Source organism: Anser anser (assembly GCF_964211835.1).
Source record: "Anser anser genome assembly, chromosome: 1".
NCBI lineage: Eukaryota > Metazoa > Chordata > Aves > Anseriformes > Anatidae > Anser > Anser anser.
The window spans coordinates 130,652,874-130,672,308 of record NC_139720.1 but is presented as its reverse complement, the minus strand read 5'-3'; the positions used below and the strand labels follow the sequence as shown (position 1 = coordinate 130,672,308).

The window sequence follows — 19,435 nt, the reverse complement described above, 5'->3', positions numbered from 1 at the left end:
AGGATGTATTTGGGTATTACCATGTGTTTCACTGCATGTGCAGCATGAGTGCTAATACTACACAAGTAGTCTGTCCAGACTATGACAGGTTGATGACCTTGCCGCTGTCATAGGAATTCCTATGTGAAACTCGGGGGGACATTCTTGTGTTCACAGATATTTACACCAGTGCGTTGGTACTCAAGTCTTCAGAAAATTACTTTGTGCTCTTGCTCATTAATTCTTCAGTCCTATCAATAGGCTATGTAGTTATTTCCTATAAACTTCCAGTGGCTCTCAGAAAAGACAATTACCTTCCTTGTACGTTTTGCAAGCTCCTGCCCCATCCTTTATAGAGCAGCAGTGGCAAATTAAGCGGGTATTTAACTGCAGTTTGCTTATTAGACCATAAAGTCAGCCAATATTCTAGCAGACAGGTCATTCCATGGGCATTTGTGTGTGTAAGTGTTCATGTCTAAGGTGAAAAAGCAGAGGAGGCACAACATATTTTAGACGTTGTTCTCCCTACATTACCTCTTCATTGTGATTCCCAGAGAGGTCACCAGATCTCATTTGTGCTTGTCTGCCTAGTAATTGTCAGTTTCCCCCAGGCCCTCACATACTGGCATGTCCTGCCATGCCTGGGTTTCAGGTTTTCTGAATTTATTAATTCTAGTTCTCCTTCTGAGCCTTTTATGTTTGGATATCATGCTTCCCACTCCAGGTGGCCTCACCAATATTTCTAGTAATGATTTGCCTAGCAAAACTAAAGGGGATTAGTCATTTCTTGATTTTCATGCTGTTTTCAGAATTATCACTCTATATAGCTACTTTTTTTTTTTTTTTAAAGTTACTTCTCAACTCTTGCCTAACAAGAATTAGCTTAGTTGCTCTCCCTACCCAGTTTGCAAATAGGCTTTCTGCCTTTTCAGCATATTCAACGTGTTCTTCGCTGTAGCATTTGTTTTCAGCTTAAACTTTCTACCTGGCAATAGTCAAGTCTCTCATCACAGACCCCATAAAAGTGGATTTCCTCTCAGTTTTCTGAATGAGATTTATGAATTACTGAAACACTTTTCGTAAACTTGCTCTGAGATGTTCATATCAGCTCCTCAGCATTTGTGCATCTAGGAGTGCATGTGCCCTTTGGAGCAGCCAGAATTGTGTGAAGTGAAAAGGGTGTTGGCAGTGCAGAAGGATCTTGTACAAGGTTATTGAAGGAATAGAAATAACCAAAGCCATGTGTTAGATGAAAGCAAACAGGGTGACTAATGACTTTGCAAATTGTAATGCATATTCACAGGGTATGTTTGGCATTCGTCATGAAAAAAGTAAGGCTGAGCTCAGTGACTGTGTCTGCAAGGAGAGCAGGGCTGAAAGAAAAAGGAGGAGAGTTAGTTTTGTGAGGCATTTTTGGTATTTGTACTTTCTTTCCTCATCTGATGTATTTATGTTTGTACAATGATGCGAATAAAAGCAGGAACATTTCAACACACTTAAGGAGTTCAGCATAAGCTAGCTTCATCCTGCTATCCTGCATTTCTCAGATGGTGGTTGGGGGACTATTTGTCATCCTTAACCCATCCAAGGAAGTAAGCAAAAACAATGGAGAAAAACAAGATTATTTGCTCCCATAATTAAAAAAAAAAAAAAAAAAAACATATCATGTAACACTAAGCCAGTTCTGCTGTGCTATATCTTCACCTTTTATGTGGCTTCAGATCCTACAGAAAAGCAATTGATTAGTTAGCTGTTGCAGTTCTTTTTTTTTAAAGTTTTTGAGTACTGTCATTTTGTTCCTTATTTTGGAGATGTCCTAGATTTGTCTGTCATGAACTACAGTGGAGTCAGTTCTGTATTTGCCGCTAATGGGTTAGTCTTTTATTTTTCTGCCTTTACTGTTACCTGTGCTGGGTGCTCATGTGGAGGATGTATAAACTGTACTTTTTCGTAGGGAACCACACAGGAGTGTGAAAGAGAATAATAAAAAGTAGAAAAAGGGTAGTTTTTGCAGGCACAGAAACTGTTGTCTTGCTCCCTAGCTGTAAATAAAGACTTTTTTTTTCAAGTTTGCACGAAGGATGCTTTTTTTTCCCCAAGTACACAACAGCTCTTTTAAGATGCTCTGGTGCTGAATGCTCCTGTTCTTTTATTACTTCTAGATACTGGTGATGCTTACTTGTGTTGTCTGTTTCTTATTTGCTTTTTGATCTTTGTTCACTTTCCCTTGTGGTTTATGTTGTGTTACTTTGTTGTAAAAATAATCTTTTTTTTTTTTTTTTTAACTGACATATGCAGACTGATGATTTCATCACGCTTTGTTCAGTTATTGCTTTTCCCCTTTTTTCGATGAGTTATCTTGTGGGCATTTATAGCTAGGGTTGAATATCAGACTTGTATCATGACATGATTGTTTTTATCTTACGCTGGTTTTGAGCTTAAAAGCTGTTATTTCCTGAATATTTTTCCAACCCCATATGATGCTAATAGATGGTTTTATTGCATGCGGAATCTCAGCCAGTGCTCTCAGTCTCCCTTTTTTCCTGTCACTGCCTCTGCAGTATGTTTCTTGCTGCCCATCCCAACTCTCACGAGTCTGTCAGATACCTACCTCCTTCAGCTAAGAAACAAGAAGCAAGCTCCCCTGTGGTATTATTCAGCAGAGGGGAGATAGAAAAAGCATTTTGGGGGGCATATCATTCCTTACCTCTTGTGCAAGCTGCAGGCTGCCTTAGCCGGAGGCAGATACCTGTAATCCCAAGGTGGGTTACCTCAGGGTGATTGGCAGGCTGTGGTGCAATGTGAATTTCTACTTTTCGTTCCCACAAGCCCTCCTCTCTTGTCTTCCATATCAAAGTGAAGATGTCTTAGGAACTGGTACCAGATTCATATGAACCCAGGGATCTTTTTTACTAGCAGCTTTCGAAGTAAAGAGGCTTAGGCTTTAGCCTCTTTGCATGTTTTAAATATGCAAACAGCATTACAATGTTGAGGAAGCTGCCTGTCCTGGCCAGTTATTGATTCCTTTTCCATTCCTCGTATTACAAACACAGAATCAGAGGCTCACAGAAGACAGGACCAGAAGGGTCCTTGAGAGCCAGCTGGCACTGCCAGCAACAGGCAGCACACTGGGAGATTTACAGTGGCTGATAATATTAATCAGTGCTCTTAAACAGTTCCTTCTGTAACATGCCCAATATATCAGGAGGGAGTTTAAGAGAGATTTGTGAGGGATTGCTCCTCAGGGAGACTGTGAGCTGAATTATGTCTCTTTGTAGATGTGCTGACCTGTAGCTGAGTATTTCTGATTTACACCCTGTAATTCTCCTTGACTCACAAGCACTCCTGGAACAAAGGTCAGTAAAAAGGACTCTGAACAATTATTTACCCTTCTGGACAGGAATAGCAATAGGCTCTTTCTGTCCCAAGGCTCTGCAGTTCCCCTTCCTCGGCAGCAGTCCAGGTTACACAGCTGCTGATACGCTGCTGAAATACAGCTACATGAGTTCATATTCTGTAACTTGTGCTGATCTCCTGCTAAGCTGCCTGCTTTCTGAGTCTCTGCTCTCATCCTTTCTTAACCCTGAGAACTGCCCTTCATCCTCTAGCCCCCTTTAGAGGTCACTCCTAATTTTAACTTCTGCCTGGACGGAGGAAACAATTTTTCAAAATACATACAAAAAGAGACAAGATTAACTTAATACTTATTTTGACAGTGATATAAAACTAGTAAATGCATGATGCAGTCTAAAAGCAACTTGCCTGTGCAATTAGCTTAGTAATCAGACGTAGAAAAACTATGGAAGAAGAGCAGAGCTATGGATTAAGGTGCATAGCAATTTTCTTTATTTAAGAGAAAAGCACACAGAATTTTAATTAAGGTCAGGAGATTTTACATTTACTGCAAGTACTCGTGAATTGCTAACGTGACAACTGGGTTTTGACAAGGGAGGACCATACAAGCCAAGACTTGAAAACTGGCAGGTAGGAATACAATGACTATTTCATTTGGGGCCTGGCAAGAGAAGATGCGTCGGAAATGAATACATGACAAGTGGGGAGTATTGGATTTCTGTATGAGGAGTTGACAAGTCAGAGAAGCAGCAGCATTATATTATCTGTGATGGCAAAAAGATCACATCATTTATGACCTTTGAAGCAACACGAAAACCGAATGCAACATCATATTGTGATGATCTAAGAGAAAGCTGTCTTTCTTTTTTTCTCCCTGGTTATATATAGCTGTTAGAGAGGGCCCTGCTGAGCAGAAAATGGAACATATGATCAAGGGCAGTCCAGTGAGTCAATTTACTGACTAATACTGAAGATTATCATGTCAAATATATAGCAACAGCGTTATGAACAATAACAAAGCCTAGATTATTTCTTTCCCTGTAAATTGAAATGAAGATGTGATTGGAATTGTCACACTTTGGATATATGAGCCAGATTCTCTTAATCATCCAAAACAAATTGCCTTATTCTTTATATTGATGTTTATTTTAGGAGCCATTCCAAGACTGGCAGGCTGAAACCATCTATTTAAATGTGGCAAATGCATTTAAAAAATATCCTCTAGACAATTGTCCCCTCAGGTGGTAGTTCAGTGGTCTTGCACTTTGAAATGCCTTCTTCCCTCGTACCCAGGGAGGGATAACTCAGACTTTCATCTGATGGGGAGAAATCACTCAGCACGATGTCATGCAGAGATGCTGCAAATGGGCTAGCTATGGGATCTTCAGTAAACCGTCTTAACACAGTGCTGATGGGGCAAGAGTCTTGTAGAAACCCCAGATGTTTGTCAAATGGAGCCTTTTGTAGCCCTGCCTTCTGTCTTCCCATGCTTCAGAGTTTCAGTGACCAAGCTTGAGGAGTGGGATATTGCCAATATTGTGCAGACTCCATGGTCTTGTTCTGTTATTTTTGTTTCTTTCCATATAACAGGGAGAACATGTCCACGTGTTTTGTAGGTTTGTTTATGGTGTTGATCAATAAGGTGGCATTTTCTGTAGCATCAAATTGAATGCCACCTGAAGAGAAAATACAGTTAACAATGAGCTTTCTTGCACAGTAGAATTTCCACAAGGTATAGGAGGGGTTCATTTAATTATATAATTTAAAATACAGCTAAAATACAGGTTTCTTCTATTGTCATGGTGTCCAGACTCTGGGTGGAAGTCTGACCACCTTTCAGTCTGTCAAACATTCTCAAAATTCTACCCAGATCTGAATGAACAACAATTTAGGGAAATAACACTTGAATTGTGAGTCACTGCCACACCTTCAGGAATAAAAAAGGACGATCAATGTTAGTGATCTCTAGCCTCCTTTCTCTAAAATGAGAGCTCAGAGTAATTGGAGAGACATTTACTAACTGTTTGCTAAAGATAAACAACAAAGCCCAAATATTGCTTATCTGTTGAATATAATTTCCTGTAGGTGGTGTGTAAACTAATATAGAAATTAACACAGTACTATAAATTTAGCACGTATAAGGAAAAGCAGATGGTACTGCTGTGATTGGACACGTCATTGGAGTATTCTAGAGCATGCCAAGTCTTTAATCTGTTACTATATGCACACATTACCCCACTACTGAGCTCTTAGTAAACTGGAACATGTAAAATGCACAAATGATAACTCTTTGCTGGGTTTTAAACTGGGAATAAAAGCAAAATCCCACTTGAAGGTTTTGCTTTTTGCACTTATTGTGTTCATTTTCCAAAGCCTCCAAGTGGATCTGGTTGCAAGCTCTGGGCAGTCAGAACATAGGCACAGGAGGCTCCGTGGGCCAACAACACGCTTGGCAATCTCCAGCTTTCCGCACCGGTAGCAGGGCATGCGATATATCATGAACAGTAGTACAAATGCATAGTAATACATTTCAAAATGGTTTGTAATGCTGGAACCTCTCTGAGCAATTAGGAGCTCTATGGTTATGCAGAAGCGGAAGCAGGCTTTTCACTAAAAAAGTAATCCATTCCTGATTATTCTTAAAAGTTCTAATAACATCTCTCAGATCAGAAGTGGTCTTGGCAAGGTGTAGCTCTACTTTAATGATTTGTCTTCTCTTTGGAGGAAGAGAAATTAGCTGCAGGGACCAGAAAGGGGCAAGAGTAGGCAGGGGTTGAGGAAGGAACTGAATTTTACAAGCAGAATGTGGAGGTCTTGTGTTTGGAAATGAGCAAGGGTGAAAGCATGAAAGAGGTAGGCAAGAGCAGCACTGAGAATTAATGAGGCAAAATGTATAGTAGAAAAAAGTGGAAAAACAATCATGAACAAAAGAGACAGCTGCAGAAGGAAGGAGACAGCCTGAGAGTGGCTTTTGAATACCATTTCCTAATTGATTTGCTTGTATTTCTCATTAGTGATTTCAAGACACCATTCATGTTTTCAGCTCAGAGGACAAGCAAATCAGGTTAATGTCCACTCGTTGTGAATGCACAATGTGTGGTATGCTACCGTGCACTCCCAAAACAGGTTAATCCCCCAAAAAGGTTGCTCCCAAAGTCATCACATCGCTCGATCTTGGCAGAACATTCCTGCCTGTTGCTCATGAGGCTGTTGGAGGTCCAGTGAAGTAGAAATCCATGCTGCAGGGTCTCCCTTGGTCCAGGAGTGCTCCTACACAACTTCATGCTCTGACTTATGGGCACACTTGCTGAACAAAATCCTTGCCCGGGTCTTAGTCCCTCCCAGAAATAACACCTCAAGATCAGGTGGTCTTAGACCCTCAAAGTGAGTCCTGATCTCCTCAGAACTCCCAAAGACAGGCTTTTCCAGAGCTCCAGCGTTGGGAACACTGATTTAGAACTTATTGTTCCAGAACACATGAAAGATGAAACATGCATTATACACATTTGGGGAAGGCTGCTGGAATAACAGCTTTTTGGCATAGGGTGTTCTCATGCTCTCTCCTCTAGATAAATCAATTGGACATCTCTTCTCCCATTTTTCCTAATCATCTTGAAAAAGCCTTGAGATCAGATGAACATCTGAGCTTCTCTCTGAAGAATACCTCTTCTACTGCTGTAGTCATTCTTCCACATTTGGTCTGCCTGTGCTTTTTATATACTATTAAATCTATTCTCTCAGTTTATCCTTTAATCAGTTTTGCCAAGTAATAAAAGTCCACCACAAGGTGATCTATCGCTTAGCTACTGGTCTGGGCAGATTGTCCTTCTGGAGAGGTGCCAACACCCCACCAAAGAGCCTGTTCATGAGCAGAGAGCATTGGGGATGTTTAATGACCCTTGTTTGTGCATCCTGTATCCCTGCTCGTCAGAACTACAGTCCCATCTGAAGGGGAAAAGCAAGCAGAAAAGCTAGCAAAATGGAGGTTGTAGCTTGAGAAATGCTCTGGAGAGAGCTCCAAATGTTACACTGGAATACAGCAAATCTATCTCTGAATTTCTCACTGATAGATGCCTTTATCGAATACACAAGGCATTAGATTACTAAATTAAGTAGATGCACACATACATAATATATATGTACATATATCTACACGTGTGTGTGTATACAGACTGTGTGAGCGTGTATATGTATCTTTGTGTTTAATACAGTAGAAGAAAAACTAGCAAACTCATTTTAAATGAAATCTTATTTCATTTCTGTTGTATGCATATTTCCAATGAAGGATTTTTTGCATATTTCCAATGTAGGATTTGTGGATTTATTACTTACCAGATAAAGAAAAAAAACCATCTGTGTAAAGATTAGACTATCAAGTTGCTATAGCATTGAGTGCCATTGATTTTTTACCCCATGATGAATGTTTATTTTGCCGTGAATAAATAATAACAGACCTTTATAGAACAACCCTCATAAAAACAAATCAAAATGAAAATAAGGAAGTGGATTTGCGTAGTAAATTTCTAATATATTCAAACAGTCAAGATGCTTCTAAGAAGCCACAATTTAATTTCAGAAACCAAGTCTGAAGTGCAGATTGCTGGCAAGTAGTTTGTCTAACCCAATCATGCTTCAGAGCAAAGTAAAAACAGCTAGAGAAATGCAGATTGAGATCTTGGCTAACAAGAACTAAATGATATGCAAAGCCAGAAAGGATAATTTGTGTAATAGAAGATAAGAAAAGAAAACCAACCCCAAAATATTATTTATTGGGAGTCCATATTAATAATTGATAACTGGGAAAGGAAGGCATTTATTTATCAGTTGGCTTGTCTCCTCAGGAAAAAAAAAATAACAAAACTTATAAAATTTGCATATGAACACTTCAAGATGTTGCAGATATTCCTGACTATTTTTAGCTGCGCAATTTAAATTATTAATATAATTTGCAATATTTAATTTGTTTTGTGCAGTATTTGCATAAATTAAATGCATGAAGTCTGTCTGAGAAAGCTCTGGCAATCCCTTTCTATGTTTGCTGGGTTTTGTGCTGGATGCTGTTTAGCAAAGGGCTTGGAGGAAAGAATCCTTCTACAGAAAGAGAAAAAAAGCCTGTTCCTTCCCCTGTGCAGAGCTGCAGAGGTGCAGGGGAAGCCTCTCTCCTCCCTTCTCCCCAAACCTTCCCACAGATGCTCCCCACTCTCAGCATGCACTGAGCGGGATGCTGCCAGTCCTCAGTGGTGGGCACGGATGTCTCAGGTCACAGCGCTGCGTCACTAGTGCCCGGCCCAGGCAGGGAGCATGGTGTACGCTGTCCCTGGGCTGTCACCACCTGGGCTGCAGGGCTGGCCCCAGTTGCCTGGCCCCAATAACTGGGGAACTGCGGGAACTGAAACCCAAGTTTGAAAAACTGGCTAGCAATGTATTGTTCTGGAGGATAATCTGCATAAATCAAATCACGAGTGTCATTTCCGGGCTTTGTACACAGATAACACTTTTTTCTTTTTTTTTTTTTTTTAAATTTTGGCTGTTTGACAAATGAGATACTCTGAGATGCTGAGGTCAGGGCACAGGGGTACTCTAAAAAAGCAATCTAAAGTTATTACAGCTGAGGCAGAGAGCAGCGGAAAATTTCCCAGAGGCACGATAAAAACCATCATCTTCCCCAAAATATTTAAATCTGCTTGGAAAAAAGCACCAGAGAAACTTCTGGGAAAAATCCTGGGGAGGCAGGCACTCAGGCACCCCTAATCCACAACTGGGGGCCGCAAGCTCAGGTCTCCTGCGTGCTGTGGTACGAAAGGCAGCGGCAGTTTCCCTGCTGAATGTCACACAGGGGGCCTGTGTCACAGGATATGTCCTGGGACAGGACTTTCTGGGCAGGCAGCAGGTGTCAGGGCAAGGGGGAGCTGCAGTCTGAGGATGGGGCTTAGTAGCTGCCAGCTGCAGGTCTGCTTGTGGTGCAGCTCGTCTGTCCTGAGGCAGCTGTCTTGCAGAGAGCAAGAGGAAACAGCAAAGGTGGGGTTTAGGTAAGTTTCCATTAGTGTTTTTGGTTTTGGGGGCCTTACATTATTTTGCATTTGTTCAGGACACAGACAGGTTAAGTATGGGCACTGGAGGTGCTTTAGCTGTATGCTGCACAACCCTCACCGATGCACTGGCTGCTCAGTTAACGAGAGCAGAAGAAATCCACGGCTATGTTCATTGTCAAACCACAGCCACGGTGTCTCAGTGCTTCTTTCCTCTCCACCTCTCCATCCAGCAGTCCTCATGCTTTTCCCCATCCCCTATGCCCTGCTGTCCTCCCCTGGGTGCTTTGATGGGCCCAGGAGCCACCATCTCACAGGCTAGGTAAAATGTCAGAATAGCCCCACATTTAAACACTAACTTTGCAGTTTATTCAGCTTCACATGCAGACAGGATGAGGAGAAACTAGTCACCCTGTATCCACCAGACTTCTGGTCAGAGCAGATTATCCTTCAAATCTGGGTCATTAACGTGCATTTCTCTGATGTATAACAGGCTGATGTGCCATTCCCACTGATAAACTGGCAAAGTGAGTCTGTATGACGCTCACAGATCACTGAGCCTGGACGCTGTCATTTAAAGCAAATGGAAACTGAGGCACAGTTCTTCTGTGCCAGAAATAGATCTGCTCTTCTTTAGGATCTATAACTATCTATCATAACATTTATGGTGCTTTGCAAAACATCATTTCATCTCTTTCTCCCTGCCTCCCCCACAAAAATTGAAATATTAATCATATTATATATAAAACATGAAATTGAATAATAAATTTATATTAAGTGCATTTAAGAATTTGAGAGAAACAAGTCTTGCTTTACTAAAGAAGGACTTTTTTTTTTGTAATAAACCAATCACCCTTACTAACAGTATAATCTCTATTATTAAAGATTTTCTTGAAAAATTTAGGTACCACTTAAAGATATTTCAAGGCAGGAAAATATTTTTGCTTCCCAACATGTTTAAATTATGTTACTCTTTCAGTTGGATAATGCTCAATTCCTACTCAACGAGGGCAAACCACATTAACTACCATTTCATTATTGTATTAACAACAGTTCACTTGCTGTTCTTACAGAAAGAGTAAGTAAATCAGTCATGCTTCAAAGATTCTTCTGCTGTTTATTGGAGATAGGAGGTATTATTAAACACAGCTTTCTAAAACAAGCTTAGATTTGTCCGTTGGAAACCCTTACTGAAGACAGCAATGACTGATTTCTCTTCCATTAATTAAAATGTCGATGCTGTGTATAATATAAGGTCTGTTTCACTTAGATTTTATAAGGCATGGGTGTCCAAATGAGAGAAAAAACAAACCTCACTGAGCAGAAAAATTTGTGTTAAGAGAGGTAGAAAAGGGACAAAACCACTGTTGCACACAGAATGGTGCATCCTGACAGAGCAGTATCACTCAGTACGATCAGTGAAAGATTTCTTATGTTTTTGATGAAACACCTAGGTGAATATTTAGGAAAAAACTATACTTAGAGCAAGTTTGGGGCCCTTCTTGATCAATACTTGGGGAAGGATTGCGGTGAGAAACTGACAATTTTACATTATTTTCTGCTCCTAAGCCTGCATTGAGGAGAGGAAGTGGCATCTGGTGCAGGTGAGCTGAGATCCAGGTCAAGAAAGAACAAACCAGAGATCAGGTTCCTGAGATAAGGTTCAGGAAGGAAAAAAACAGAGAAGTCTGTTAATGACCAAATAGGTTTGCTATGTGAGAGTCATCACTTTCTGCATCAGCAGGAGTTAGCCTCAAGGCAGAGCTGTGTGAAGAGAGGGGAAAAAAAAAAAAAAAGTCATTCAAAGTGCTAAAAATTAGTGGAAATGCAGAGCATTTCAATACTAGCTCCAGCTCCCAGCATATTACCAAGAGATGGAAGATCTGAATTCTCATAAGACATGCCATATTGTATGGAAAGTGGCCGGGCATATATATTGAGGAAAAAAAATTTATTTAAAATCTCCAGGTTCCTCCAGAAGGACTTTTCTGTGTTCTGAAAACAAGCAGCTAAAGGTGTACTTTTTCGTGAACTAAGGTTGCACATTCAATAGCCACACATGGTTGTATATTTCCTGAATCTGTGCCGTTGTGCTATTTTCATCCTCTGAAATGTTCTTACACAATGATTTACACAGGTAAATGAAAGATAATTTCCTCCTAAAAATAAATTTTGCCTTTCTTCCTCCATGTGTCATTGTGTTTTATCCTATTTCCTGCATTGGGAAAAAAATACTATAACCTATTCATTTTCCCTCCATTAATTAATTTTCACTATGATTTTATGATATCTGTAATATTCCCCCATCCTTCAAACACAGCTTTTCTAAGCTGAAGAGATCTCATCTACTTTGGATCCCTGCATGCATAAAAAGTCTCTTATAATTGTTGCTGCTCCTCGTTGTACTTTATATCATTCTGCTGAGTCTTTCCTGACTTTGTATGACCAGAAGTGCTCCTCATGTTCAAAACCTGATCACACTTTAAGTGGAGAAAGCAACAGAAGGACATTTTCTGATTTGTTTGCCTGTCATCCTTTTAGTAGTGGACTAATGTTTACAGTCATCTACATGGTAATCCCCACAATTCTCACCTAAGATAGAACCAATTTGAGCTAATCACTGTCTTTGTCTAATCAGGGTTACCTTTTGCAATGTGCTTTAGCTTGCATTTCACCTACTGCCATTTCATTACTCAGTCACTTAGTATTTAGAGATCCTTCTGCTTCGTTGAGGTTTGTCCATTCTGAACAGCCTGTTTCTCCTGCGTACCTTCACTTGGCAACCTTTTCCCCAGATCATTTATAAATCTCGTCCTTGTTGCTGGTTCTAGTGCTGATGCTTGGGGGTCCTCTCCAGGAAATCCTTCAGTTGTAAAACTGATCTTTTATTCCTAAAAATCCATTACTGTCTTTTAAACAGTGACCCTATGAGAAGTCTATGAAAGGACCTTTTCTCTGACAATTCACCTGACAATTTAACTTTCGGAGAGCCTTCTGTGGGGAACCAACAAGCTTTTGAAAATCCAGCCATGCTTCTTGGCTGAACTACCTTCATCCACTTATTCACTGACTCCTGAGAACAGAAATCATGCGAGCATGAGTGTCTTTGCAAAACCACACTGTGAATTATGTAAGGTACTGAGAGATGGGAGTTGTTTCAAAATCGTAATGATTTAGGAATGAAGTCTCCGAAGTTATTTTGCTGTCTAATTCGTATCGATTCCATTTTGCATTCAAGTCTAAATTTATTGTGATTTTCTAACTTTGTGCTTATGAATGCCAAAAGGAAAATTTCCCTGATGTTCTCTACCCTATAGCTAAAATTAATTTCCTATGTCCTTGAAATTTAATTAAACTAGATAGTCTTTTAAATCGTTTGCCCACCATATGTTGGAAAAAAAGAGTAGCAAAATTAAATGAATAAATCACATCAGAGAGTAAATTAAATACACTGTTTGAAGCCAGCCTCTCTCTCATTTTCCTCATTGTTAAAACTGAGTCAGTTCTGACAATAAGCATTTAAAAGTGTTCTGGACAAAGAAATTCAGAATGCATTGTATAGAAAGCTGTGCAAGCAAGACAGAGAATGGACTGATTTTCTAAAGTGTTTTTCCTGTTCATCGTTGCTTTGGCATGAAGTTGATGGTATGAGTTACATTCCAAACCTGACAGAGTAGAAAATAAAGCTTTTCAAAGATGGAAGATGAAGAAAGAAAACCATGTCAAAAATATGATCCTTCTGATTTAGATGTTTTCTATTGTAAAGCAAGGACAAGAGAATCTAATGCTATTATTTTGTAAAGCAAATAAAATTATTGTATTCTTAAAGGGAATTAAAAATTGAAAATGAAATCATGTCTTTCTTGATGAAAATTGGTAAAAGTCAACATCTAAATAAGTTTGGTATGACACCATAATAATATAATACACAAAAACCTATTTGGAAAATTATGTGGTGTTGAAAATGCATCTGCAGAAACCATTTGCCTCTCAGGAAATGTATTTAGTTTTCAGTAGATAATTCTTCTAAAATACTCAGGAGTGTGAACATCTGAGAGAAAAAGAGCAAAAGAACACTTTCCTCTTGCTATTTATTTCTTTTCTGTTTTTCATCCTAGCTTGTGTCTTTATCAAGGGCAGATTGAGTTATGGGGTGTGCATTATGCAACACTAACTTTACATCCCTTTAGAAGGATAAAGTCTTTCACTTCAATGTCAGTGGATTTTGCCACTCCAGTTGATGTCCAGTGGCTTCTACCCACTCTTTGATTTTAGCTTCAAAACCTGTAAAAACAAAATAAACAAACAAACAAAAAAAAAAAACAAGGATTGAAGCAAGTGAGATCCTGTCTGGTTTAAAACAAATGCAAGTCGTATGCGTAGTCTAATGAAAATAAAGATTGAAATGTTTGCGAAGTGGTTTGCACTATTCTACCAGTGACTAAGCTGGTGAAGAGCACTAATTGAGGACTGTCTTTGGATGAGTCTGCACTGTAGGTTATGTGAGATTGTACAAACTGAATATGATGCTGGGAATGAAGAGGAATTCTGCAGCCGTGTCAGAGGGTACCTGAGGTATTTTGCCCAGTAGTTCTTCAAGCCTCCAGGTGAAAGGAAGACATGCACTATGTTAAGGGAATTCACTTGAGATGAATTTATCTCACATACTGAAACATGAAAAAAGAGTTCTTTGTCAAAGGATCTACATTTGGTATCCTATCTCCATGATTCTTCCCCAAAGTCCTTTATGTATAATAGAATGTTGGAAGATACTCTGAAACATCAAATTATGTCTTTGTAGTAAGACTACGGTGTTTTAAAGACAATCTCTTTAACTATGTCTGTATTAATAAAAGAAAATACATTGGGGATTTTATTGTTCCTAAGGCCATGAGGTGTCACCACATGTAGTGTAGTGCTAGGCTCCAGTGAACCAGGTGTATCTTGAAGAAAGCTTTTCTAAGTGGTCCACACCATAGTAAGATAAGCAGCATGGACCCTGAAGTTCCAGTGCTAGATTTAGCCTCTGGGTCCATTTTGTTCAACAGCAGAAAGAAAGTCTCATTCCCTGCCATTTCATTTTGGGTGGAGCAGGTTCAAGGGCTCAGGGGACCAACAGGACACACACCTGACTGCATTCTCACTGGAAACCCATAGACATGTGGTTCTTGATCTCCACAGGGTTTCATTTTCAGTTTTCAACCTTAATGACCTATTTCATGAAAGAGAGCAGAGACCCCGCCACCTTGAGGTCTTTCAGGTGATGTCTGGTGAAGTGGGGGAGCTCTGATGGTGCCAGGGCTTGCCAGCGAGACTTCAGGTGCTGGCAGTGCTTAGAGGGCTGGTGGGTGCAAGACTGCAAAACCACTTCAACTCTTGGTGGATTTTACCACTGAAAGCAACGTGGTGGAGATGGAGCTGAGAGCTATCTGTGGGTTGAAAGGACTGTGGCTTTGCTTGCTTACAGAGGCACTTAGATCAGAGAATCACAGCATAGTCAAGGTTGGAAGGGACCTCTGAAGGTCATCTGGTCCGGCCCTCCTGCCAACCAGAGATTTAGATGATCACAACAACTACAATCCTTAGCTGTCAGTAATATTAAGTTTTTGTAAGAGTGGAATATCAAACGTGGAAACAAATAGTGTGGAAACAGTGTCATTCTCTTCATTAGTTATTAGGCTTTGAAAAGAGTTTTTCTGGTAAACTTAAGAAAAGGAAAGTTACATAAATTCTCACTTTTTGCAAATAGCAAAGAGCCCCATGTTGGAAGAGCAGGTAACAACCCAACAAGCTAACACAAACTTTGATCAGGGAGAAGGAGATTCAAATCTACTCAGGAAGAGAAGGCAACCAAGTTCGTACTCCTCATATCCCAGAAGAATGCTGTACCTATTGTATTCAGTGTAAACCGAATTTAGGATTGAAGTCCTAAATAAAAAGCTAGCATGGGAACTGGGCACACTTTCCTCTGGGTTTTGTAAAAAAGAAGTGGTGCAGCCAACTGTCTGTAGGGGAAAATACAGGGCTCTGAATACTTTTGGGAAACGGGTGGCTGCTTACAGCTAAGGGTTGGGTGCTGAAGGCCTGGAAGGATGAAGTTTAAAGGTCCATGTCCCTAATCTTAGGTGGCTTCCCGCTGGAATTACAACAGGGTAAGCTCAGAAAAAATGCTATAACATTGAAGATGAGTTGCTCAGCTCCACACAACAAAGCTGTAGCACAGCAGGGCATGGAACTCTGGGCTTTCCAAGTCCTGCACTGACATTTTATTCCACCCCCTTGCCCTCACTTCTCCCCCCAGGTCCCTCACAAATAACCGAAATTAAACTTAAAAAAAAGAATGAAGCACATATGGTAACGCAGCTGTTGAAAATCTGTTACCCTTTTTAATCACCTTTTATGTCCTGGGCAGACATTTTATCCTTCAAACTCAGTAAAAGGGAAAGTGCTGCAAAGAAAGCAGCATCCTGTATTATTGGAGGACTGTGCGATGTTATTGAGTCATGCAAGAGGTCTTGCATAGGACTGCCAACAACTTAGGTCTCAATGGATTTATCTTTAAATAGTCTACATATTTATAATCACTAGGACAAGCAGAACTTTGGATTTTTCAAAGAGGAACTGCAAACTCTAAATAAATACAATTGAAAAACGAAAGGACCAAGCTTCTTTGCCTTAATGATGATGAGCTTCGGAGATGGAAGGGATATAAACCCTGGAGAGGTGCTCAAACAGTCTTACAATAAAGCAATTATCCACCTGTTAATGGGTACACTGTAGAATAGTCCTCAGCCTGAAGTAACAGGAGCTCAAAAGCACTGTTTATTGCCTACCCTCCTTCCATAACCACTTGCATCACCTCAGAGTGACTATTTCTCATTTGGTAGCCTTGGATCCCACTACTGGTTATTCATATTTGCATGTCAGCTCCGAGGTAAGGAGAGCAAGCCTGGTGATATATCCAATTCCAATGCTGAAGACGAGGAGAGAGCAATGTAATTATGAAAAGATTTGCTTCTGCAAAGGAGCAGTGATTTGCATCCTGATTTGGTGTAAATTGTCCTTCGTCCCCATCCCAAGTTCAGCAAACACGCTCCTTCAGTATTAAATATCTTGCTGCTCTGATGTTTTTTCTTGCGGTCTCTGATTCTCTGCTAAGATCAGAAGGCTGTGGGTTAGTGAGAGATATGAGGGAGTATTCCCTGTGAGTGAGTGGGCTGCTTGTGAACCCAAGAAGAGGTCATTTAAAGTCAACAATGAACTATTTGTTGGTCAAAGAGAAGGTCTTTAATTAGGGCAAGCTGCTGGAACTACATTTCATCACTGCTGGAATGAAAAAGAGTAGAGTTGCTTTTTTGCTGGTTTTGTATCCTTTGTGGAGGGCTGCCAATAACTGTTAAGTCATATATTACTGTGCTATCAGGCAGGAGAAGTGGCTGTGAGAATTTACCAGCACAGACACAAACCTTTCATCACATGGTCATGATGATAAACTTAAGTTACTCACCTTCCCAAAAACAAATATTACCCACTCAGACAAGAGAAAAAATGGATTTCTGCAAGATGTTGCTATGTTAGCTTGCAGTATTGCACCTGTTACCACTAAATCCAAGTGTTCAGTGAATTTTGAAGTATTGATTCTAGGAGCATCCCTACAAGCACAGGGGTGGGGGAGGATAAGATCAACCCTTGTTTTGCAAATCAAGGATGGAGGTGCTAGGCTGCAGCTAGACTGAGCCAAGGGTATTCTTTACCATGATCTTGGGCCCCTGGATCCCTGGGTCATTTAAATTAACATGGCCAGAGCAGATTCCTTGCTACCAACATGACTAGGTTTCCTCCCCACAGTAAGCCCAAGGAGGGCAATGAGAGTCTGTGAAGTCAGATTTCTTCCTATGGGGTAGGAAGATATGGGCTGTATCCCTTCCTCTTCTATGGGGTTGGGATATAGCTCTTTGCTCTGTTGGCTTAGTCAGAGAGAAAGTAAGGCAGTCACCAAATTTCTGTGTCTTTTCGTGTGAGTTTTAATTGCTCACTTGTCTTTTAAATCAGTATTTTGTATCGTAGCTTAACCAGCTAATTCACTTAGGTGCTTTGGAGGGGTACACCTCAACTATTCAGGTATATGTCATGCTTCATAGACAGGTGATTGTGTCCTATTGTCTTCTTTGACTTATTTGTCTTCTTTATCTCCCAGGAAGATGAAGTTGCTCGTGACAGTAGATTCAATTTCAGTGGCTATGGCATGGGTCACTGTCTCCAAGTGAAAGATGGCACAGCGGTCAAAGCTACTCCACCTAACCCACCGCCAGCACCACCAAAGGATTCAGATTCCATCAAAAAGAAGTTTGTTGACCGTGCAAAAAGGATTGATACAATATCCCGTGCTGCATTCCCACTCGCCTTCCTCATTTTCAACATCTTTTACTGGATTACATACAAAATTATACGGCATGAGGACATTCACAAGAAATAGGCAACTCTGGTTTGCCAGGACTACTCAGCCAAAGTGATCCACATGTAAATAAACAATGAAATGTCTTTCTGTCATTTGGATTAAAGGTTTCTTTTTCCCCTCAGGACTCTGAAGAGAAAATGAAAAAGAAAAAGAATTATAGAAGGAAAAGTTGATTGCATGAAACAATATGCCTGAGACCAGTCAATAAGTGGTCCCTTTATGTACTCTCAGTGTTCTTCTTCCAGATTCAGCATTAATCAGACATCTGTAAATGGGGCCAAATTTTACCCAACTTTATCACCAAGATATTATTGTTTGAAACATAAGAGAATCAGAAAACAAACAATCCTCCTAAAGCATCTACCAAGAGACTGTGGTGGCTACAGTACAGTGAGTTATAAGAGGACCAAACTTTTTCAGGATAATGTTGCCTTTCTATTTGAAACAAGTCTACTGAGCTACATTCCATGACCATGTCTGTAGTTAGTGGTTTCACCAAGGAGTCCTTCTTTTGTGGGTTGTAAATTATTTCTACTGACAGGGGAGAGAAGATAAACAAAAGAAAAGAAAACAAAGCAAAACAAATGAACAAACAAAAAACAGATTTATACTTTACTATCCTTGTGGGTGTGCATTTTAATATTATCTTGCTTTACTAGAATTGTAATTTTGAGGTTGAACTTGTGTGTCGTGTGATTTATTTGATAGCTGACACTCCAAAACCAGTGAAACTGCCCGGTTTATTTTTGTTGGAATACAGTGCACTTACTTCATTTTATTTCTGCTGATTTTACATGCAACTTGAGGTGCCAAACTGTATTTTACCTATTGTGCTACCCTGTACCACACTACTTAGTAAGAACTTGTTTCCTCAAAGGTGTAGCTCAGTTTAGCATTGAGTTTCTGTTATTGCTCTCATTGTAGCTGCGATCAATAGCTCTATAGGTAAACACAACTTGTTTACAGACCTCTAATTTATATCAAAGTGGCTATCATTTTAAATATCATCAATTAACCTAAGAATTTTAAAACTGTACTGTGATTTTCAGAACCTGTTACCTTTTGGTGCCGGATCTGCGTTATTCAAATCCTTGCTACATGTTTTAAAGTAGAAAATAAAATAAAATAATAATTAAAAGATGGTATTTTTGCTTACACAGAAGAAGACAACCTGTAACATAAAATGAATCAAACATTAAAATTTTACACTTGATGTAAAAGGGTTTATTAAAAAAAATAAAAAAAAGGTTATTTGTTCAATTTCAATAAAGCTAAATGTGCTATTAACATTTCCTTCACTCTTTTTTTCCTATGCAGCTGGGCTGTTCACATCAAGACCCAGCTCTACCACTATGTCACTGCTCAGTCAAGAGAAAGAGGGTGAAAAGCAAACTTCTGTTGATCTGGTACACTGGTCTAACATGCCAATTTTTTCTACCTATTCTACGGTAAAAGGGATGTTGCCACCCCTGGGAGTATGTCAAGTAGTATGTCAGAAATGCAGCTAGGGTGTGACATATTCCAAAAGTCCTGCAGAGCTGAGCCCAACCTGAGTGGCTTCCACCAGCTGCACCACCCTGGTGCACCATCCTCTCCCACAACCAGGGAGGGAACC

General features: G+C 40.0%; 1 protein-coding gene across 4 annotated transcripts in view; it reads left to right on the top strand.

Moving 5' to 3' along the window:
• The window catches only part of GLRA2 (glycine receptor alpha 2), a 142,310-nt gene extending 123,154 nt beyond the window's left edge, over nt 1-19,156 (top strand). For 2 of the 4 annotated variants that reach the window (XM_083839452.1, XM_083839451.1), the window contains one exon: nt 17,560-19,155. In XM_083839452.1, coding sequence (XP_083695578.1) covers nt 17,560-17,838 — 279 coding nt within the window. In that variant the 3' untranslated portion in view covers nt 17,839-19,155. Of the gene's footprint in view, nt 1-17,559 lie in introns of all 4 variants that reach the window. The other 2 variants (XM_083839453.1, XM_083839454.1) reach the window with 2 other exon arrangements.
• The last annotated feature ends 279 nt before the right edge of the window (nt 19,157-19,435 follow it).